Source organism: Plectropomus leopardus, chromosome 2 (genome assembly GCF_026936395.1).
Source record: "Plectropomus leopardus strain MGB_pleo_1.0 chromosome 2, ASM2693639v1, whole genome shotgun sequence".
Taxonomy (NCBI): Eukaryota; Metazoa; Chordata; class Actinopteri; order Perciformes; family Serranidae; genus Plectropomus; species Plectropomus leopardus.
The window spans coordinates 3,915,741-3,939,963 of NC_142177.1; the positions used below are offsets into that span (position 1 = coordinate 3,915,741).

The following is a 24,223-nucleotide window of genomic DNA, read 5'->3' on the forward strand; positions in this document are numbered from 1 at the left end:
GAGTTTTCCAAAACCCCTCTAGGCCTGAAAAGTGCTCTTTGCAAATTTCATAACATTTTCTTCTTTTTAAATGACTGTAAAAAGCCTGATAAGGTGTGGATGTTGCTGAAAGTTATTGGCCATCACAGGACTAAAATAATCCTAAATGCCAGAGTTACTCTAATAAACACTGCATCGCCATCATCACATTCTATCCGGTAATTTGTTAAATCAAGTCATAACGAGTGTGAGTACAGGGTGCTTTGAAAATAACTTTATTGTCAATAAGAAATAACAGTGAAAAGAACAGGACATATCACTGCTTGCATTCTGTTTCTCACTTCCAGCTGTTGAGGGTTTGCACTGCTGACACTTTGTGGAGTCAGCCTCTATACATACCGTGTAGCTATGTATCTCTAGACGCCACAGGGAGTATATGGATATAGATTTGCTGAAGAGGTAATAAATGTTCTAACATTTAAGAGCAGTTATATTTGTAATACTTAACAGTTACTCGTGCATTCTTTTGACAAACCTGAAAACTCTGCAGTGAGGACACAAGCTTCCACAGAATGGAAAGGAGGAACATTGTCTTGATTTTTTCTTCTGCCATAAAATAAAACAGTCAAAAACAAAGCCCGTTTTCTCGAGGAGCAGCAGATCTTATCTGAGCCTCAGAGTCTGACAGATCCACTGAGCTTCCTCGACCAGATTCTAAAATGTCAGGTAGGTAGAGGTTTTACCACACAGTCCTTCAGAATGATTAGGAGGTTTAAATATCAAAGGCCAGCTAACCTTATGTAGAGAAAAACAGCGGCTGTGCAACATGGTCACAGTTTTATTAAAGAAAGCCTACTCAAAACATAAAAAAAACAAATTAAAGCACTTATTTATATATGGACACTTGACCAATTCAAGCTTTTTTTTTTTTGCTTTAAAAATGTCCAACTGTCATCTGTCCAATTCAAGCATAGCTACAGCACAGCTTTCCTCAGTGCCCGAGAAGCCCAGTGCCTGCAGAGAGGGACGCAAGTCATTAGCTCAAAGCAGAACCAAAACACACACACACACACACACACACACACACACACACACACACACACACACACACACACACACACACACACACACACACACGCACGCACAAATATAACTGAGCAGAGTTGTCCACCTACTACAGTATAAAACGAAAAACTCTAATTTAGTTTACTCAATGATTTGTTAATGGATAATCTGGTCAAGCATTTGGTCAACTTTCAGCACTTGAGTTCTCAAAACTATGCTGCACAGACAGATTTGGTTTTCAAATCTAAATGTAGCACAAATGTTGACCGAATTTTCAGAAAATCGGCAAAAAAATATGCCAATTTATGTGCTTTCCATCCACTACTGTTATGCACATGTTGAGAGTTGGTTTATCATGATAAGTAGTATATGGGGCTAATTTTGTTGCTGGCGCAGAGGCATAAAAAAACTGAAAGACTGAAAGAAAAACATTTCAAAGCAAATGAGGCAAAGAGCACGCTCACCTTTGAATCCCTCTTCAGGCATCCTCACTGTGAAGGAAGTCGATGAGAAAACAGTGTCATCATAATGTAGCTTTTACAAAATAAACCAAATCTAACATGGAGGTAGGTTTCCATAACATATTTGTGTAAAACTGCAAATTCCCGAAATGTCGATAAAAAACAATTGTGAGATGACTGTGTTTCCACTGAGTGATGTTCTGTGACTTCTACTCTCGTGATAACATTCCAAGAAGCATGGTGATGGATGTTCAAAACATTAGCAGCTTTATTTCTGTTGCAGCCACCACACTAGCCGTCATTATTTCCAATCCAAGGTGATGTAGGCGTGTTATGGAGCGATAATGGAAAGGCAAACCCCTTATACGTGGGAGCAGCCATGTAAGAGGGATTTCTAGGAGCTGATAGTCCACAATTTCACAGAGGAATTGTGGATTCAAAACGTCCAGATGATCCGCTCAACTTTTGAAGAGTAAACAGCTCTTGTAGCTCCTGGCTCATCATGAGGGAGCCACTTCCTACATAACCATAACATCATGTGACCTAGAAAAGCCAAAAAACTGTTTCCATTGCAGTTCTGCAACATACGGCTTTTTCGAATCACCTGAAATACCACCTCATGTGAGCGTAAAAACTTTTTTCTCTAAATGGAGTTTTTCTGTAATTGATGTGTGTCCATTTGACGCATTTTATATTCACAATGTCAGTTTGTGCAATTTGAGGGTTAATGGAAACCCACCCACAGTCAAGGAGAAGATAAAGTGATTTACCCTGATAGACATCATCCATTGCAGCATAATCTGCTATCGGCTCATCAGCCTGTAAGGAAACAACAGAATGAAGGCTTTGGATTTAAAGGAAAATGTCTGTAATCACCGTCAAGAATAACTCGCTGTGGACCAGATTAAAGCTGCTGGTTAAGATTTCTGCGTATAAACTGAACTAAGAAGTACCTTTAGACAGATGATGCTTTCAGGGATGACGCCCAGACTTCCCAGTGTGGCCGAGTCGTCTGTCAGACTTTTCCCATCAATGGAGAGGTTCTGGTCAAACGGAGCCACAGAGAAGGCGTGCATTATCTACACGGTCAGAAGCACAGCAGAGTTAGTACTACTCATTACCTTAACATTGCAGTGATCACAATACTTCTACTGCAATCAGTTCTGGTTCAGGGCTTCTAAATAACCGAGTACAAATATCGATTCTGAAAAGAAATTGTTAGGGACTGTTTGGCACATTTTAAATGCTTTAAAAATACACTGTGGAAACAAAACTGTTTCATTCAGACTGTTACGTACAAAAAAACATGCAGCATTGAAACCCGTTCAAACTGACATTTTTGATCCCACTGCCACCAAAGCATAAAAACGTGCATTGTATTATTTCTGTGTGTCACTCTGGGCTTTTGCCTTGGAATTTGTCATTTTGACTATTTTCCACCTGATGATGTCATTTTTACTGTATTTGGCATATAGAGAAAATACATGCGATTTCCACTAGGCGCACTGTCACATCAATGTTGCAGCAAATCATTAATATATGCCAGGCAGTGATTATCAAAACAAAAACTCTACTTTGAAAATCATTCATTTCTTGTGTTTTACCTCTAAAAACATAGTGGCATCATGATAAAAAACATGGCATTTAAAGGGTTAAAATTCTGCATATTTATGATAATGGTTAAAATGAACTCAATGATAGTAGAAAATAAATAATAAATAAATAAAATAAAATATCTACTTTGCATGCAGTTCACTGAAAATAATTGTTTTTTTCATCAGTTAAAGTTAAAGTTAGTCAGTTAAAAAAACAAACTAAATCAAATTAGAAAATCATATTAATGTATATTATTTTTTTATAGCCTGATTTTGATTTTGTGTGCAGAATGGAATGAGTCTAAGAATATTACACTGCAAAAAAAATAAATGAATAAAATGATAATAATAACAATTATGTATAAAAATTAATGTTGCTGCTACTAATTGACATATCCTAGCCTGTGATTATCAAAAAATAACAAACTACCTAGCATGTTGTATAATGAAAACAATTCCTTTCTTGTGTTATTTTTCCATCTAAAAACATAGCAGCATCATGACAAAAACTTGGCAGTTAAAGGGTTAACATTTAGAAAATGAATATCGATTTGATATTTATGATTAAGACTGATAACGGTTGGGGTGCCTGGTAGTTCAGTGGATAGACCGGTGCCCCACATACAGACCTTTTACTGCATGTGTCCCCCTCTCTCTGTCCCCCTTTCCCGCTTAAATTGTCCTGTCCATTAAAGGCAATAAAAGCCCCCCCAAAAAGTAGAAGAAGAAGAAGAAGAAGAAGAAGAAGAAGAAGAAGAAGAAGAAGAAGAAGAAGAAAAGAGGACTGATAACGGGTAAATTGAACTCAATAAAAATAGAAATTAATACTAATGTATTGTATTTTTTTGAAGCTCGATTCTGAAAAACGCATTTTGTGCGCAGAGTGGTGTGAGTGTGTGCAATATTAAAGTGGGCCCTGAGGGTTAAGTGAACAGAATTCACTCAACTATCTTCAAGATGTCATAAATCTATTATTTTTTACATTCAGTTGAAATGCTTCAGGCTTTAAATCCAGCAGTCACCTGTATTTTCAGCTCTTTCAATGTCTGATTGGCTGAAACGATGAGCGCTTTCTCTCCTCGGAGTTTCCGGTGCCGGGTGCTCCTCCTGATTCCTCCTACTTTGGTCACGTTGGTCGCAGGAGATGCAGCAGCTGATGCTGCGCTAGTGTCGCTCAACTTTAGCCGCTTTGCACCGTCTTGTGACTGAAAGACAGTCATGTGATAATTAGCATTATCAAGGCTGACAATGACTCATCATTGTCACTTTAGTATCAACACATAGCCTAAAAAAAAGTCTTAGATAAAACCAAAAATGATCAGATATGAAGAAAGTAGTCTGTGTGTGCTGCTACTTTAATTAGTCCTTATGATTTTAACTTCTGCTGTTAAACTAACTGCTAATGGACTGTTGATACTCATGCTGCCAGTATTATTACCTCCAGCAAACAGGTGATGTTTTTGGTTCAGCCTATGTAGGTGTTGGTTTGTTTGTGTGTCAGCAGAGTTCTCAATGGGCCAAAAAAATTACAACCTGAAGCGACCCGTGTGAGCTGAAGCCCAAACCTGGCCTGTCTGAGATCATCACAGAAAATACTGAGCCCAAGCTCGAAAGCACGACCCTCCAAAAAGCAGTAGTCGGCTTCGAGCCCGGTACACAGCAGCTTTGGGACAGTGCAAGCCACACGAGTCTCTAGCATAAAATGGATCGGCTCGGTGGATCACCGACACTCCACACTGTATTCCCCCGCCAGAGAAGCTCCTTGCTCCAGCTGCGAGGAAGGACAGAGAGCACACCAGGGAGTCTGGCTGCACCCTCTGCTTCTCTCTCTGCCTTTAGAACACCAGGCATGTTTCCATTTACCCTAAAATTGCACATATTGAAATTGCCTATTGAATATGCCTAATGAAAAAACTCCAATTAATCGCAAAAAAAGGGGATTTGATTGCTACCAACAATGCCAGTCAGCTCAGATTTTTGCACTGAATCTTGTTCTGACCTATCGAACTTTCCAGGACCCCATCAGACCCCGTCAGCTTCCTGAGTTCAAATTTAGAACTCTAGACAGCAGGGCTACTGGAAAACTACTGGCCTGATTTTCATGAAATCTGGTGGATGGCTTTACTCAATTTTTAAAAAAAATTCCTTTGATTTATTGATATGAGAGCTGCAGCGAGAGAGAAATTAACCAGAGACTTTTCCACAAGGCAACACACCCCAGTCATGTGATATTTTATACCAATCACAAACAGTCTGTGGTGGACGCTCCCTGAAGCCTGTCCAGGGCTGAGTGTTTAGGTGTGACTTTGTTTACACTGTGATTATTTGGTTGTTTTACTAACTCTTACTGTAGCTGTAGTATGGTATTGGACTCACCTGGCTGAAGTCTGGGTCTTTCTCTCCATCCATCTTTGGATGTTCTTCCTTCTCCTCCTCCGCCTCAGAGCTGCTGGCGTTCATTTCTGGAGCCGCCTCCTTCATCATCTACGCAGAGGACAACAATAAATTGCATCAAGTCAAATTCTGGGCATCTCATTTTAGAAGTTCTGCAGAAAAGCTTTCACTGTTTGGATGACCTACAATGTGATTGTTTTCATACCCTCTTGTCTTCGATGACTTTGCGGATGTAGATGGTTGCTTGGGTGTACTCTCTGAGGTCCCTCTGTTGCTGGAAAAGGAAGCTTTCTCTGCAGTCCCAACAGAGATCTGAACACAGAAACACATCAAGATCAAATAAATTAAGGACACTGGGAAGCCAAGAAGGTCACAGCAACACTACACCCAAAGTATCAAACTGTAGGAGTGTCACAAAGTGCATAATTCCCTCCATCCAGGTTCTACAAACATTTTGATGCGTTTCAACACTAGAGTGGCCATGAAAGTCATTTTGTCCAATTTTACATTTATACATCATATCACTTGTGATCATTTTTACCTACTTTGCCCACAACTGGTGAATAAGACCGCACAGATTTTGCCGCGGTTAAACTGCAAAATTTTTGCACAGTGGCAGCTGCATCTTGGTTGCTTGGCAACTATCTTGGTCTCTGTCAAAATTAAAACTTCGAGAGCGGCCGCGAAGGTTTCATCCCCATCCTCAAAGCGATTCAACTTAGCAATTCACCTGTCATCAGCGGCGGATCGTCCTGATCAGCTCCAAACTGTTACAAGTGAGCTCTGCTCTGCTCCGCTGCGTGAGCTGCGCTGTTTTGAGAGACAAAGGGGAGATCTAGGGACGGTTGTAACACCGTCTCTTTCAGCACCCACAACTAGCTGCACATGTGTGTTCCAGCACTTGGATTTTGACAGCAAGTCCTTTGACGAAGACTTCAACAAACAGCAGAGTTTACAACTTCATATACATTTTTTTAGGGTTCGAATCCGGCCCTGGCTCTTTGCTGCATGTCACCCTCTCTCTCTCCCCCTTTCACACTTGTACTGTCCTATCAATTAAAGGCAAAAACGCCCCAAAAAATATCTTTAAAAAAACTGTACATTTTGGTGTCATTTAATATTTTAAAATGACATCCTAACACAGTAAATACTTCACTCTCCATATTGGGTGTTTATGATAAGAGATTATAGAGTTCAAAATCGGATCAAAATAACCACACACAGCCTTTCTAGTAGCTATGGAATTGTGGCCCATCTAGTGCTAACACTGTCCAACAGTCACTGTTGGAACCCTTTAAAACATCTGTCAACCCAAACTTTTTTAAAGCAAGCTTTTAAAAGTGCATTAGAGTAAGCATTTTAAAAGTGAGCTGTGAATATGTGAAGTGAACTCTGCACTCTTACCAGGCTGAGTGGTGTACTGAGTGCTGGGGCCATTTGGTGTGGTCTCTTTGAAGCAGTGGATGGAGATCGGCTGGTCCACAATGAAGAGTCTGCTGATCACTTCCCATTCACTGGGCCAGAGCAGAGCTACACTGTGCAGGACAAACAGCACAACATGAGAACACAGAAGTGTCCAACCACTCATACCTCAGCTCAGTGCATGCATGAAGTACCAACACATAGTGGGGCATCACTGAATTGCTATTATGGGGTTATATAGGACAGTGTTACAGCTATTTTTCTTTATCCTGTCAGAAATATAAATCTCATGGAAACACAAGTTATCTACCGGTTTTGGGGATTTTTTTGTCGGGGATTAAAAAAACGAAAACAAACAGCTATTAGTGTGTTAAATAAGGAGGAACTCACTGTTGTGCATCTCCGTTGATGAGGGAGTCGTAGGTGAACATGAAGCCTCCGTGGGGACAGAGCAGCAGAGTGTTGCCCACATTAGACACCGGAGATGATTTAGTGGGCCTCCTACAAAATGCACGCACAGATGAGAGAAAAATTTTGAAGGTGAACATGCAATTACATCATTAGGGACTGGCCATCTCAGAAATAAAATGGGTCAGCCATAAAGAAGTATCTAGGCATACGGGCTGTACAATATGATGAAATATATCGTCTGACGATATGATAAAAATATAGTTTCACATTATGCTATATCATTTATTTTGGTTACATCATCTGGTACCGCTTTCCGTCAATCTGCATGGCCGAGGGGGCGTTTTGGCAGTGGCCGTATTGTGAGCCGGTGAGGCTTTGTGCTTTTCTATCTGCAGAGCTCCGATCATGACTGTTTAGTCACGTTTTGTGACCAGTGCAACTTTGAAATCTTTGCAGTATATGAAATGGAGAGCTGTTAGTTTGTTTCCAGCTTGCATGCTAACATTCAACTGTTGACTGAAGCTTCAAATCCACAGCAAAAACATCAACACTTCCAGCCCAAGACAAGCCGGGTCATTCAAAATAAATGCAAAAATTGATTCCACTTTTATTTATTTAATTATACCAATACTTTATTTAACTTTATTATAACAGCACTTTATACTTTATTTTGTTTAACATTATAACAGTACTTCATTTAACTTTATTACAACAGTAATTTATATAACTTTGTGGTTACTTCATTTGTAACTGCAGTTATCTATTAATTTTGCATTTCAGTAGTTTACAGTAGTACAAAGGAGAATTTAAAATATCAACATATATATTGTGTATTGAGATACAACTAAAAATATCATATTATTTTAAAGCCATATTGCCTAGCCCTACAAGGCACTGGTTAAATGGCGACAAGTTCACGACAGTTCATTGACACATATTACCCACATTGTTTTGATACAAAGCTGATAACCTACCTGATGAATTTTCTCCACTCGTCCACAAAAAACAGAGGGACTATGTAGAGTACGTCTGTGCCCTGCAGAGACAAACAAGAGAGGATTTACTGCATTCACCTAAATCACAGATTATAATAATCTATCATATTTGTATAACTTTAATTAATGTTGTTCCATTGCAACAGTGTAACTGTGGTGTGTGTGTGTGTGTGTGTGTGTGTGTGTGTGTGAGAGAGAGAGAGAGAGAGAGAGAGAGAGAGAGAGAGAGAGAGAGAGAGAGAGACAGAATGTGTCCTGGTCTTAAAATGATCTGAGCCTTTTTTTTGCTTTATTCTTTATGGACATTTGGTGGTGTGTGTCTACCTGAGGCCATTTGGCAAGTGTTGGCCGGTTCTTCTCATTGAATAGGTTGAGTAGTTGGTTCTTCTGGTCCAGGGCCATCATCTTACTCACAGCCTCATTGTCCTTTTCTTCCTGCTCTAATGTCTGGAGAGAAAAGATGGAAAAGTTTTAATTTAGGGTGTTTTCACATACAGTCCTCTTTAAATAAATGGAACTCAGTCCTCTTGAAGTAGACCAAAAAGTGGACCACCAGAAAAGGGACTCGTTTCTTTTTGTGTTCACGTTGTCAGGTCATTTGAAAGAGGACTCCGGTATGCAGGACTTACTGGCTGTTCCACACTCTAGGTTGAAACAAAAGGTGATTGCGCCTTTGATTTAGTAGCTCCAACACTGTAGAACTCTCTTCCATTAGGTATACAGTCTGCAGCCTTCATGGGAACCTTTAAAAAACACCCTAAGACCAATCTTTTTAAAATGGCCTTTGTCCCACCCTTGGATGTCTTGAGATCATTCCTTGGTGTGTCTCTTTTGGGGTCCCCAGTGGCCTCTATATAGTATATGTTTATGGCCTTTTCATTTTGCCTTCATTTTGTGGCTTTAATTTTTATTGTTGTACTGCCTTTTATTTTGTTGATTGCACATTTTTATTGTCTTCTTTAGTGAGGCACTAAAGAAGACTGTCCTGAATTTTATTTGTGTAAAAGGTGCTATACCTATAGAGGACTAAAACTGACAAAATCAAAAATAAATAAATAAATGTGTCAATAGTGAAAATGCCAATGCCAAGGAGGACAATATTTATTTGATTTTCCATTTAGTTTATCAATTTATTCATTTTCATATTTATTTGCTTATTTATTTATGTATTATTTTCCACTTTGTGTATAAATCCTCTATTTATTTAATTTCCCATTTTATTTTCCACTTTACATATTCATTTTTAAATTTATTTTTTAAATTTGTGTAATAATTTATGCATTTATTTTATGTAGGGCTGCACCTAACGATTGTTTTTTTATCGATTAATCTATTGATTATTTTTTTAATTGATCTAACTATTACTTTTTTTATTACTCAATAAATATAACAACAAATTTACTGAAAATAACATTTTAAAACTTGTCATACACTGCAGGGCATTATTCCCCAACAAAAAATAGCCCAGTCGGTAATCTGGTAATCTGTGTTTTACAGTCTGATATAAAGTCTCTCCAAAATAAAATTAATGCAAGAGCTTGTTCCATTCAAGTAAAAGGAATGTAGTGCAATCTACATTTAGCAATCCAACAGCAAAATAAATAACAAAATAGTAACTCTTTGTTACAGGAACAAACCTCAAATCTAGCAGTCCAACAAAACATCAGTCATACATCTTACAGTAAATTTAATGCTATTTGAATAACACTAACTTTTCTCTAACATAAATAATTATAACTAGTACATTCTCTCTGCATCAAAATAGTCCAGCCTTAACTGGGCCTTAAGGCATACCGCTGCCTACTGATATGAGTGCTGTTTTATCATATTTATAAGCACATATTCCACTCATTTATGAAGTTTTACAAGCTCCTGCACAGCTGACAGCCCCATCCTGTAAATGTTTCAAAATAAAATGCATTGTATCAGCAACCGATGGCATTCTGTCCACAGAGACACAGTCAGATAGCTTTTGTTTTGAAAGGGAAGCAAGGAAGTTGAGGTAAAACAAACATCTTTGTATTTTCTCCTCTCTGTGACAGAGAGAGACTTTAAACTGCAGTATAAAGTGGTAAAAAGTCAACAAACGCGAGCGTCACACAAAAAACGGCGAGCCACCATTTCTCGAGATGTGCTGCAGCTGACACGCAGCTCAGACGCGACAAGCGCTGCTCAGGCGGGCAGTGTGCACGCTCTAACTTGATACACGAGCGCCGAAACAAAAAACAACACGCCCTGAGCTGCTCACGCTTTCATTACGTGCGCTGTGTGAAACGGTGCACCCTAATTTTATGCATTATTTTCCCTATTTCCCACCCCTCCATTTATATCATCAAACATATTTACATCTCTTTTTCCTTTTCCACCTACATTTCCACATGCATTTACACCTCATTACACAAAAGAGGGGGGCTGGCCTATGTGCCGTTACTGTGGGGTAAACAAATAAAGAGGGTTACAGCCTTAAAATTTCTACCAAGTGCTGTGGTGGTACTATGAAGCAGTGTTATCATATTAAGCTGTAAATGAACTACACCAGAGGTAGCTACTGGACAGCTTTACACTGCACTTAATTCCACCTTTGTACTTCAAATTTAATGCAAGCTTAGAAAAAAAACCTTAAAGACAAAAATCTACTACTCACCAGGCACTGCTGACAGGGCTGTTGGTTTTGGGTGAATTCTGGGGCTTTGGGGAAGTATTCCCTCAGCTTGGTCCAAACTTCAGACGACACCAGCTTCCGTTCAGTCTCCAAAATACTCAGACCGCCTACAGCAGGAACAAAAAACATACACATTTAACAGCCAGCATATTAAATATTAAATTAAAGGTAGGTATGTGATAGCAATAAATAATATATAAAACATCCTTTTGTTTAAAATTGTATAATGTCCTTATTAAAAGTATATTGTAAGGTCATTCATCATCTGCTGATGATGGGACAGTACCGTGACTGCAGACAATGTCTTCATTGAAAGTCTTCATCTCATCCTCGTTGCCCTCTGAGAGCTCAGGGCCGAACTCTGCAATCAAACAATTCACCAAGAATGTTAACTTTCACAATACAATGAGGATATTTGTTGAATTTAACAATAAAATACCAAACCAAATCAAAAGACCAATATTACCAAACAGAATCAATCAATCAATGTCTCCTTGTCTTTTTATAAAATAGATTTGAAACACATTTTTAGATATGCTAGCAGTGTGGCTACTGCGATGGCAAAGGAAGGCAGCAAGTCCAATGAAGTTGGGACGTTGTGTTAAACATAAATAAAAACAGAATACAATGATTTGCAAATCCTTTTCAACCTATATTCAATTGAATACACTACAAAGACAAGATATTAAATGTTCAAACTGATAGACTTTATTGTCTATCAATAAAAGGCAACAAAAGACTGGGAAAGTTGAGGAATGCTCAAAAAACACCTGTTTGGAACATTCCACAGGTGAACAGGTTAATTGGAAACAGGTGAGTGTCATGATTGGGTATAAAAGGAGCATCCCCAAAAGGCTCAGTCATTCACAAGCAAGGATGGGGCGGGGTTCATCACTTTGTGAACAACTGCGTGAGCAAATAGTCCAACAGTTTAAGAGCAACATTTCTCAATGTCCATTTAAAAAGAATTTAGGGATTTCATCGTCTATGGTCCATAATATCATCAAAAGATTCAGAGAATCTGGAGAAACCTCTGCAGGTAAAGCGACAAGGCTGAAAACCAACATTAAATGCCCGTGACCTTTGATCCTTCAGGCTGCACTGCGTTAAAAACCGACATCATTCTGTAAAGGATATTACCACGTGGGCTCAGCAACACTTCGGAAAACCATTGTCAGTTAACACAGTTTGTCGCAACATCTACAAGTGCAAGTTAAAACTCTACCATGCAAAGCAAAAGCCATATATCAACAACACCTGGAAACACCGCCACCTTCTCTGGACCCGAGCTCATCTGAGGTGGACTGACGCAAAGTGGAAAAGTGTGCTGTGGTCTGACGAGTCCACATTTCAAATTGTCTTTGGAAATCATGGACGTCGTGTCCTCTGGGCCAAAGAGGAAAAGGACCATCCAGACTGTTATCAGCGCAAAGTTCAAAAGCCAGCATCTGTGATGGTATGGCGGTGTGTTAGTGCCCATGGCATGGGTAACTTGCACATCTGTGAAGGCACCATTAATGCTGAAAGGTACATACAGGTTTTGGAGCAACATATGCTGCCATCCTAGCAACGTCTTTTTCAGAGATGTCCATGCTTATTTCAGCAAGACAATGCCAAGCCACATTCTGCATGTTACAACAGCGTGGCTTCGTAGTAAAAGAGTGCGGGTACTAGACTGGCCTGCCTGCAATCCAGACCTGTCTCCCACTGAAAATGTGTGGCACATTATAAAGTGCAAAATACGACAACAGAGAATCCGGACTGTTGAGCAACTGAAGTCGTACATCAAGCAAGAATGGGAACGAATTCTACCTACAAAGCTTCAACAATTAGTGTCTTCAGTTCCCAAATGCTTACTGAGTGTTATTAAAAGGAAAGGTGATGTAACACAGCGGTAAACATGCCCCTGTCAGAGCTTTTCTGGAACGTGTTGCAGGCATCAAATTCAAAATGAGTGAATATTTGCAAAAAACAATAAAGTTTATCAGTTTGAACATATAGGTTGAAAAGGATTTGCAAATCATTGTATTCTGTTTTCATTTCCGTTTTACACAACGTCCCAACTTCATTGGAATAGGGGTTTGTTCACAATGTGAAACAATTTCCTGTTTCCACAGATTAAAAAAACCCTCAAAGACAGACAAAGAAGGGGAGACAAAACCCCATCCACCACTCCTACCTTTGCTGTTGTTGTGTGGTCCCTGTCCGTTGGTCTGGCCATTGCTATGTTGGGTTTCCTGTTCGTCCTCCTCCAGTTGCTCTAAAGCCAACTGCCTCCAGCTACGCAGAGATGCTTTGCCCACCCAGCAGCCCTCGCCACTGAGACACACACACACACACACACACACACACACACACACACACACACACAGAGTAATAAATACCCATGATTACATAAGATAGCAATTCTGTATCGCCCTTTAAGGACCTAGATTCTCTCTTAATGAGGAACTGCACTGGTTCTGAAATACTCCTCATTGATTTTGGTCTTATTTAGATATCATATTATTCCCCCGTGCTTTATCATGTATTATCAGCTACAAAAACATAGAGGGAGAGAGATGAAGACAGCAGTGAGTAAAGCTAGACAACATATTGATACTATCTCAATGCCATGGTATGAGACTAGATATCACTGATCATCACAGAATTTGATCATAAAAGTGTTTTCTTTTCCTGGTTTTAAGGCTGCATTACAATAATCTGATGTCATTTTCTAAAATCAACAGACTTTTCTATTTTTTAGCTTTTGCCCACGTAGTTATTATATTCACATTAATTATCATTGATTATGTTAATATCACCAAGCCCTAGCAATGATGTTGCTGCCATGAGCTGTATGTTAAAGTGACTGGGGTGTTCATTCAGAAATGAGAGCGACATGTTAAATTTCCATCAGATTAATGTAAAAGTGTGCCTGTCTGACACCGGCTATTAAAATATAATTTCATCTGATTTTGACTTGATTCACAACAACACAATCCATGAACCTAACTTCTTCTGAGTGTGTTTACTTAAAAAAAAAAACAACAAAAAAAACTTTATTATAAAGATTAACATACATTTAAATTAGCTTATATGTTTTTTGCAATTTTCTTTTACATTACATTTTTTTGTTTGAAAAACAGGTGAGCTAGAAGGTAAAATAATGACAGTAATAACAGTGACAATAGTTATAGTAATAATAATAGCCTGCAATAAAAGAAAGAAAAAATAGAAATGAGGGGAAAAAAGCAAACTGGCAAGACTGAATAAGAGCTCTAGACTGTTTAATTCTTATTAATGTGTCTAATCCATTTATTCCAGCATTTCAAATGCTCCTCCTCTTGAGTTCTAATTCTGTATGTTCGTTTTTCCATATCTGCAAATATCTCTTTCAATGCTGTTATTCTCCAGTATCCTGTATAAATATTTATCAGTTTCTACTGTGAGTTCAGTTGGTGGTATGCTAAGAATTGCACATTTTGGTTCAGGTTTCTTACTGATTTGGAAAATGTTCATAACAGCGGTTATGATTTGTTGCCAGAATGAATTTAGTACTGAGCAGAAAAAAAATCCTTTTCTGAATGTGTTTACCTGATAGTGCGTTTGACCAGGTTAGTGACTTCCTTGTAGTCTTCATTGAGCTGGTTCTTGAGCCGCAACACTCTGCATCTCTGGCTGACACACTCTCTACACAGAGAAGAGGCTGAACAAATACAAATAAAAGGGATGTATAAAAATGTAGATGACAAGGCGCAGGGATTGAGATGTGCTTTGAGTACAAAGATGCTAATCTGATTGCAGACAAGAGTACATCCTGAAATGACACAAAAAAGCAAGCTAAATCAACAACTGCTTTATTTTTGTGAGTCAGCTAGTGATTTCTCAGCAACTGATTAGTGTAGAATTTTATTATCAGCATGTTTTTTCACCAGTCATTTTGCTTGAACTATTCTTGTCAGTATTATCACTTGTATAATTATTAGCCAATTTTTTACTGAGTTACAGAGATAGCAAACATAACCCACTCTTAAGGACAGTGTCAACCACAGCATTTTTTTTCTGAGGCTGGCATATCTTTTTTATGTTTTGTTATTGGAGTGAAGTCTATTTTCAAGCTGTGCTAAAAACGCCAGCAGCACGATGAGGCATGAATTCTGTCCTGAGTGCTGCCAGCTGGGCAGTTTTTTTGAGCGCCCGGGGTTAAAAATTGTTCAACTTTGTTTTTTTAACTGATGAAGGGATCTGTAGGCTCTGACAAAAGAAGTGAATAGGCTCTACATAATGCGAAGCATTTTTACTATGATGTAATTTTGACAATAAAGGCTTCAAGTGCAAGCATAGTGGTTTCAGTATTTCAAAACATAACAGTGCTATAATGCAGGCTCACTCTTCAAGTCTTAAGCATCCCTCATACAACTATGTGGAGGTTTAAAGCTTCACAAAGTTGATTACATGAGTACATTTTGGTGTGATGACTTTTAGAATAATAATCAGCATGTTACCTACTTCTGTGTAACTATTGAATTGGAAGGACTAAAACTCTCAGTTTTGCAAAAACTCATGATTTGAGAAGAGTCCACAGTGTCTGTGTGACTGACCGTCAAGCCTCGGCCCTCCTCCGTAGCGCTCGTAGAGGAGCTGAGCAGCTTGCAGGGACACCCTCTTAGAGTCTCCCACCTTGTCTGGGTGCAGTTTGCCGTGAGAACAAAGGAAGACGGAGTTGTCGATCTCTTTTGTGGCAGTAGAGTCCTCTAGCCACTTCTTCAACCAGTCCAGGGGGATAAACTCGTATGGCTCACCTGAGGAAGGAACACATAAAAAAACACATCAAACATAAAGAGACTCAGAACCTCTGATTTTGACTTATTGAATCCAGGCTCATTCTGTGATAACACATGGATTTCAGTGTATAATCCCTCACACTTTCATATATAAACACATGAAAAGAATGGAATAAAAAAATACTACTTTCCAATCTATACCTGACTTCTTTTGCAACTTAAGACACTGAAAACTGCTGATATCATTCTAATACACAACATCAAACCAAAGTATTTGCTTTTGTCAAAAATCCCAAATCACCCTAGTTCAAGTTGTGTTGTACTTGCAGTATTACTACAGACAGGGGAGCTGTGGTACATGTAAGCAATATTAGTGTTACTGTGAAGTGGACTGTGAGTGAAGAGGGAATGTTTTTACCGACCGTCTTTTGCTGGTAAAAGTTCGTAGAGCTCCTTCACCTCCTCATGTTTGGCTTTGCCCTTATCCACGCTCTGTTTTCTCATGTCAGCCATCTCAGTGCACCACTCCTCAAATTTGTGGTTGTCTTGGTCCACCAACCTCTGAAGGAAGGCTGGGAGTCAGGATAGAGGACAAAGAATTCATCAGACAAGGTAACACAGACCTGGCTGTAGTCGGTACGTTTTCTGATACACCATTTTTCTTGACATCTTAATTCCTTGATGAAAAGAAAATAGAAAGCTTCCTTGTCTGGCTCCAGGGGCGATTGGCTCTCATAACAGGCTTTGTTAGTGCTGGCTGACCCATCTTTGTTTGCATCAGTAGGAACACATTACACACAATCACGCTAAATGTGAAGTAAGACATAATTCTACTTCCCACCTGGCACCTCGACGTTGGTCTTGGAGGGATCGGAATTCTCCTCTGCCTGGACCTTATACACCAGCATGTAGGCATTTCTGGAGCAGTGATAGCCTTTACTGCACTTTGGCTTTCGTGTCTGGGACTTCACGGTCTCAGCTGAGGGCCAAGAAGATCAAAAAAGGAAGAGCAACAACTTTTGAGAAAGCGTATACATTTAAAGATACAAGCCTAAGCTAAGTAAAGGTAAGACAATTTACGGGGGAACTTTCTGCAGATGGTGATGACAGTTTCAGTTTTAATGAAACATCAGCTACGGGGATTTAAACAAATTTTTGTGTTGGAGTTTGTTATATTCCAAATTATAAATATTGACAGACAGATTTTCATTTTTATTGTAAATGCATTTTGGTTCGGTTGACGCCTAGTTAATTCCACTACAGAAACGACTTGATGATCACTAAAATTGGGGTGGGGAAAAAAGTGGATGTATCAATATCAGCTATTGACCTCAGTAGTTGTAGATATCGGCATACTGGATATCGGTAAAAAAAATCCAATATCGTGTTATACAGCTATACAGTGTCCATTTAGTCCAACTCACCAATGTCCTCCTCAATGCCGAGCTGCAGCTTCTTGCCCTCCATTTTCTCAATTTCCTCATCATTGAATTTGTACCAGTCGCCAGTTCGAGCATCCTTCACATGGGCGATGTAGTGGCCAGAGTAGGCACTGATGCCCCGGTGGATCAGCACCGCGCTCAGTTCATACACACATTTCTGGTCTGGGGAAATAGTCCGTCCAGAGAGGCACAAATCTTAATATGTTTGCTTTTAAGAGGTATCAACTCTTCTGAATTCAAAAAAACTTGATTTAGTTAATTGAATTAAGAGAGATTTAAAAAAAAAAAAAAAGAATACTGTATGCATTTTTTCTTCTGCATAGCTTACAAATCTCAGTATGCATTGACTATTAAGGGAACGTGTGTGTCTGTGTGTTCCAGAGATTCATGCTGCTAATACCTGGTTTTCCCTCCAAGAAAGAGCCCATGTCCAGCTGCTCTGGAAAACTGATGAAGGTGTTGAGCTTCTTCTTGTGGCCTGTTTGTCTGGAGAGGACAATGTGGTTGATTCAACTTTTCTTTTCATACCAGCAGAAAGTAAACACTGAGGGTATCAGTAGCTCAGTCTGTAAGGTTCTTGCTTAGAAACCGCAGGGTGGCTGCTTTAAGTTCAAGTTCTCTCATAGCATGCATGTTCATAGGTCCTGGGTGTGCAAGTGTGTGTATTTCAGGAATGAATAATGAATGACAATGAATCAGTAAGAGACTGTAAGAAAAATGTGTCTCCCCAATGAGGGATTAATAATTTACTTAATCAGTACAGACCTATCAAAGACAAAGCGCATGAGCTGTAGGTTGAGGGTTGGAGGAAGGCTGTGCAGTCGGATCCTCCGGGTGGCGTTCTGTTTACTCTGACAGCTCTCACAGAAGTAGCGGTTCTCCCCATCCAGCTTCTCCTCCTGCAGGGGGTTACCATTGCAAAAACACACAAAAATACACACATTAAACCCAGTCCAGACCAAAGATCTGCAAAGAGATGAAAGCATTTTAAAATGTTGATAAGAAAAGTTTGGGACGCCATTGTTTCAGCAACCCTGACACATTGTTGTTCGTGAATAAGATTTCTTTTTCACAGCATTTTTCTCTTCTGTCTTTCACACACATATTAAACACACATATTAAAATGTATTGTAACCACTGTCCAGCCCCTCTTCTCCTGTTTAGTCTGTCACGTGGAGTAACAGTTTATGTTTAAGTTTATTATTTGTTGAAGCAACTCAGGCAGCAATTAGCTATGTAGGTTTTGATGCAACAAATCTCTCTGCTAATGATTACGAACACAGCAGAGTACTTGTCCCAACATGAACTGCCAAAAAAGGCCTGAATGTAGCAAATGTCTGGATACCTTAAGGAACTCTGTGACACACTCGGTGAGGTTCTTGTGACCCTGGATGTTCAGCTCCAGCTCGTAGAATCGGGACGGCAAAGCAGATGATCGTCCACACTGGTTACAGCTGGAAAAACAGACAAACCAAGATGACAGATTTCACCACAGAAATAGAAAATTACTTTTCTTTATGGGCTAAAGTTATTTGAGTGATGACACATTTTTAAAGCATTTCCGGTGAGTTTTGGTGTTAGTCCTGAACTTTCACTGTTTCTTGTTGTAATACTTAAAATCACTTAAACTCTTTTTATAAAAATCAAGTCGACCAAAAGAATGCTGTATGCCTCTGGAAGGTTCTGCCACCAATCCAAATGATGACTCTAATAAAAACATAACCTTTATTAAGCCAAGCCTTATAAAAATACCTGGTCTCTAACTGGCTCCATTAAAAAAAACAACAAAAAAAAATCCTCCAAAAAATCTTCCTTCTCCCCTTAAGAAATACATAGCTGTTAAGTTGAATTTTACCTCTGAGTGGCACCACTGCTGATAAAAGTGTTACACAACCAGTGTGACTTTTTAAAAACTGTCCTTGAGAAAGAACAGCAACTCTCTCCCAGCAACAAGAAAACTTCTCCCTTCTTCCCTCCCTTTTCTCAGCAAGAGCCTCCACCTGTTTTCCAAATTACTGCTTGCTCTGACAAGACCAAGTCAAATATATCACAGTTATATTACAGTTACACTTGTAACACATCCAAATGTAAATGTCCTTTATCCAAATAATCATGTAATCATTTTTTTTTAAAAAAACAAAGGCCACCCTATACAATATTTTTAGGTATGGGCTGAAGACTGACACCTCACTCACACTGAGGTTCAGCTTATATTTTTGTGAGGCAGCAAATGTGACAGATTGAGGCCTTTTTTCAAAAAACAGCGAAGAAGAGTACAACAAGATCGTTTTAACATCACTCTTTGAAACCTGAGGAAATTGCTTTGATTTCTTGCAAAAACTTGGGGAAAAGGCAATAAGCAACTTAACCAAACATAGCTCCCCAAAACAGCAAGAAATTAGCAGTTGCTAGAATGTTACCTGTAAATAAGTTTAAAAAAACACACAAAAAAATAACAGAAGAAATGTACTGAAAAGTACTAGAAATTTAAAAAAAACAAAAAAAACAACCTACACCTATATTTTTCTGTAAATAATTTTAAATATATAATTATCACAACTATAAACATATTTTCTGAAAAATGTTCACTATTTATTTTTCTATGCAAATATCCAGGTCTTTTTTTGTTGTTCTTTATCAATTTCTTGCAATTTATGGGACATTTCTTGCAAAGTTGCTCATTGCCTTTTCCCAGACTTTTTCCAAAGATGTCAAAACAATTTGCTCAGGTTTCAAAGGGATAAAGCCAGCACATATTTTGCTTTTACAACAGATGTGTAGACACCACATTTTATCTGTAAAGGTGCAAGAGACAGAAACAGCCTTCCAGAGTGGGTTAAGTGTCCTGAAAGATGTTACCCTCACCTGCCTGACAAGGCGCTATTATCCTTTTATCTCCTATATACTACAACTGGGACATGCTGACTACCTTCTACTTTTCTCAATTCCTCCTTGCAACGAACCTGGATACAAAATTTCCTTATCTGCCAAATAACACACTCTGTGAGGTGTTCGGAAGTGTCCAATTTGAATCACCTCACTTTAGCTTTCAGTTGCATTAAGCACACATTAAAAATAGAAGAAGTGGCATTTTGAATTGAGTTGAACTCTTTATCACAGCACTTTTTTACTTTCCAAACTTTGCGTCAGCCTTGACCACTGAGTTTTCTTACACAGTAACGTAGGAGAACTGTCCACAGAACTGCCTCTGGATGACATTCTGCAGGCTGGGGTTCTTCTGCTTGGACAGCGTGTCTTCCAATAGCGACAAGAAAAGCTTTGAAAACTCCTGGGCATCCTGAAAATGAAAGGTTTGAATTCAGTGCACTGTAAAGAAACCATGTTTCTGAAGCCTAACCAGTGATAACCATGCTAGCACACCCATTATGTGTGTTGATTCTTCTGTGTCATTCTTAAGTTAATAGCTGGTTAATCATCCATTTGATCACCTGAATTTCAGGTTTTGACAGTTGGTCTAATTTGAAGACGTCACTTTGGGCTCTGGTAACGTCTGAGTAATTTTTTTTGTATAAAGGTTATATAATAAACAATTCTACAGAGAAAAATTGAAAAAAATCCAAATCCAATTCTCAGACTGAGGAAAAAACAACAAAATGGGACCTCTGTGAAATAAATACTCAGAGTCATCTTTCATTTAACTGTGAAACCATCCCTGTATATCGGAATTAAAGTTATAAGAAGCCAGATTTCACGTCGTGATTTACCTGCTGCTGTCCTGTGTCCAGACTCAGTGCTTTGACCAGCCCCGAAGGGTCGATGTATTTTCTGTTGCTGTTCTGCAGGAGAGCAAACAGATACTGCAGATGCTCACAGATGGACTGAGGCTCGTAGTCTAAAAGAGACAGAGATGTCGGAGAGACTGAGTTACTTTCATCATACATACACACAAAAAAAAAATGAGTGGATCGTAATTATACTAATCATGGCTGGGCACCAGGCAAGAAAATATCAACATTGCTGAAAGTGACAGTGAAACCTAAGGCTGTCCAAAAGAGGTTGGGACATCCTCTTTGACCCCATGGGAGATACGGGGTATGACAAATGTGTAATGTAATTGGAGCAACAATGTTGGAGGGTTACGGGAGACAAAAAACTAGTCAATGAAGGCAGTCTTCTCTGCGTCGTTTGATTATATGTACGTGACACAGCGTTTTTCGACCGCAAAGTTATTGCAAATACACAGTTGTGATTGGGATGCATTCTATAAATAATTTAGGTTTATTGCAACTAGCTGAAAAAGGGCATATCTCCACCTGCAGTGATGGACTTCCATCAAAAAAATGGATTCTCCCCTGGTGCTTGCATATTGGGACAGGAACAGTAGTCCCATTAAATGGCCTAATCGAGCTGCAACCATAGCTCGACTAAACTTTTCATGTAAATGCACTGACTGATAGTGGCACATATACAGTAGAAGGTTTGCATATAGAAAGCATTTGTTTATAGTCTTTTACTCTAAACGTTTTTGTTCTACAAAAATGTGCCAGCTATTGAGCAACTGCAGACCAGATTTCACTGCACATGTGTTGTACCCAAATGGTTTTAGGTAATATGGCGTTGTGACTTCTCTTCCTTTAAACCTCCTTGGTGAATCCCAAAGATAAAAGTAGAAGCTAAAAGTATATGCACTACTTAATGTCTCACCCGACTCAATATTGTGTTCCTGTGCACGGGAGTTGTGGCACTGATAAAGGCTCCTTCGAAGCTCCAGGTTGTGGAACCACACTTGCAGGAATGTGTTGACATAACATGTTGCACCCAGGTTGGTCAGGCCAACAAAAGTGTTCTGCAGAAGGAGAGACAGGATCAATTGTTCATTTAAATATTCCTTAATCTCTGGCCTTTAACAATTTCCCAGGATGGACTTTAGTGATCCATTGACAACAAATATGTGATCTGAGAAAAAACAGACAGGCAAGGGAATAGTTTGCAGTAAGAAATACCTTGTCTCGACGCTCTGAATTTGGGTCATCAATATTGTGGAAAGCATTTTCATCAATCTCCCCAAGCCACGCCTGTTCACCGATACCCACAAGACAATTGGGGTTCCCTTTGCAGTTCCTCCTGCAAAAGCAAGTCATAATTATTAACGTTATTATTTCACTACCTACTTTTACTGGCATCTCCTTCTTTCCGAACCACAAAAATAATGTTAGACTCCTTATATAAATCTTAGTTTGATTATCATCTGCATACAAAGCCACACATCCTTACAAATTACCCTTTATGTTCAGTTAAGAGGCACAGAGGAAGATAAAGTTCAGTAACATTTCAACTATAGAAATTAGTGCTAACTGTGATGCCCTCTGCCTAACAACCTATACATTATGGGTATTTTGTGGTAATTAAACAGTGTATTGGATCTTCATGATCTTTCATACAAAGTCTACAGAGCTGCCTTTAAAGCTATGAAAGCTTGTTCACAAGCAACAAAACGAAAATAGACATCCGATGTACGTTAGCATCTTTCTGTGGAGCTGGCCACTAAGCCATCAACTTTAAGAATCGAAATAAAGGTTTGCTTCTAGTTACTCATTTGCACAGGCTAGCACAACAAATTTTCTATGTTTTAAACAAAATGATAACATTGTACCTGCAGGTTCCTCTCTTGCAGGCCGGGAGATTGACGCGGTATGCTAGCTCGATATGCTCCTGCTTGATATCTTCTGGTTTCACCGTCTCCACCCAACGCCAAGCCGCTTTCTCCAGCTGTAAGCGGGGCGCCATAATCCTAAAATGTGATGTCAACCACACAGTCAAAAAACGAAAAACGCAAAAATATTATGGCCTATTGATAGCCAGACTGTTTCCAGTAATGCTAACATAGCCGGCTAACAGGAGCTAAGTAAGCTCGTGCAGGTCATTGCAACAGTTAGCTATGTGGCGCTACTAAACCTAGCCAGCTAATATTAGCTTTCCATTTCCCTCACTACTCTATTAATCTTAAAAGTGCGAATATCACACTACACATCGCGATAATAAACAGAGCACTAAAATACAATAAAAAACGAAAAAACAGAAATTGCGGGGTAACGCCAGCAGTAAGGACTATCCCCGTGCTAATGTTAGCTAGCTAGCTAGCTAGCTAAAATGTAGCTAACCCGACCCCGGCAGCGTTAGCAAGTCATTTTCCCTGCATTTTCCATTTAACGCTACCTGACGCTAACGTAACGAGTTTATTGTGTTAAGGTCAAATATTGTCGAACCTTTCATGCGTGCAGCTGCTTCACCAAAATTATTTAATGTATTTTCACATTTTATTCACGGTTTATTTTAGATTTAGCGCCCTTGCGTCAATTTATAAATAAATTATTTCTCCGCTCAAAATCAACACGACGTCAGTGAGTGACGTAGGCGACGTCTCTTTGTTTTGACTGGAGGGAGGAACGGATACATGCGGAACCTTCAAGAGGACAGTTTCTGTCCGGATTAACATTAGTGGTATTTCAGTCTTGTTTCTACGACCTCAAAAATAAAATATTTTATTGTGTGAAATTCATTGTGTCTAATGTCTTTTTCAACAATTATTTGTACTTTTCCTATACCTTTAAAACAAAAGTCCTTTTTAGTTCTATTAATGACTGGTGATTACAATGCTGCCTGTGTCTTTAATGTGAACGACCAAATCTGACTGATTTGGAATAAAAAAATAACTTAATAATAATAATAATAATAATAATAAAGTTTCAATCAAAGTTTATGTTATACCCTAGCCTGAAGTGGAGCTATCTTCGCTGTGGTGATGATCAGGTGAAGTCAGCTAACTTGGAACATCAGATAAAATAGAACAATAAAGTTTTACACATACATCTTGGGCTCGTTAAAGATTAGCAGCCATCCACCAAACATGGTTGTGACTTACTAGCTGCTACAAATTTGTTTTACATGACACAATATAATTTTTTATTGATTTGTTATAACTAGTTTGGTCAGAGTCATCTGTTGGTCTCAGAACTTTAAAAGAAAGCCAGAAGGCATGTTGATTTTCTCATTTTGGTAATGAGATTGCT

At 38.9% G+C, this 24,223-nt stretch overlaps 1 protein-coding gene across 2 annotated transcripts; it reads right to left on the reverse strand.

Moving 5' to 3' along the window:
* Positions 1–238: 238 nt before the first annotated feature.
* Positions 239–23,577, reverse strand: usp48 (ubiquitin specific peptidase 48). Of its 2 annotated transcripts, XM_088083237.1 has the most exons (28): positions 23,420–23,577; positions 22,807–22,944; positions 22,157–22,277; positions 21,858–21,999; positions 20,918–21,045; positions 20,366–20,490; positions 18,538–18,646; positions 17,958–18,091; positions 17,593–17,678; positions 17,175–17,354; positions 16,592–16,729; positions 16,173–16,322; positions 15,568–15,768; positions 14,561–14,672; positions 13,164–13,303; positions 11,271–11,345; positions 10,967–11,091; positions 8,647–8,769; positions 8,302–8,363; positions 7,307–7,417; positions 6,899–7,029; positions 5,700–5,806; positions 5,477–5,584; positions 4,123–4,305; positions 2,459–2,584; positions 2,276–2,324; positions 1,509–1,535; positions 239–993 (listed from the first exon to the last, which is right to left on the reverse strand). In XM_088083237.1, exons 2-28 carry the CDS (start codon positions 22,938–22,940, stop codon positions 971–973), a joined length of 3,150 nt encoding a protein of 1,049 aa, XP_087939363.1. In that variant the 5' UTR covers positions 22,941–22,944; positions 23,420–23,577; the 3' UTR covers positions 239–970. The 2 variants fall into 2 exon arrangements, with proteins under 2 accessions (XP_087939363.1, XP_087939366.1); XM_088083240.1 differs by lacking the exon at positions 23,420–23,577 and having other exon boundaries at positions 22,807–23,355.
* Between the last annotated feature and the right edge of the window lie 646 nt (positions 23,578–24,223).

Coding starts and splice junctions, on each gene's coding strand:
- usp48 (XM_088083237.1), bottom strand. CDS start 22,940: ATGGCGCCCCGCTTACAGCTGGAGAAAGCGGCTTGGCGTTGGGTGGAG. Junction 21,046..21,857: donor GGAACACAATATTGAGTCGG/GTGAGACATTAA, acceptor TGTCTCTTTTAG/ACTACGAGCCTCAGTCCATC. Junction 17,355..17,592: donor TTTCTTGGAGGGAAAACCAG/GTATTAGCAGCA, acceptor CTATTTCCCCAG/ACCAGAAATGTGTGTATGAA.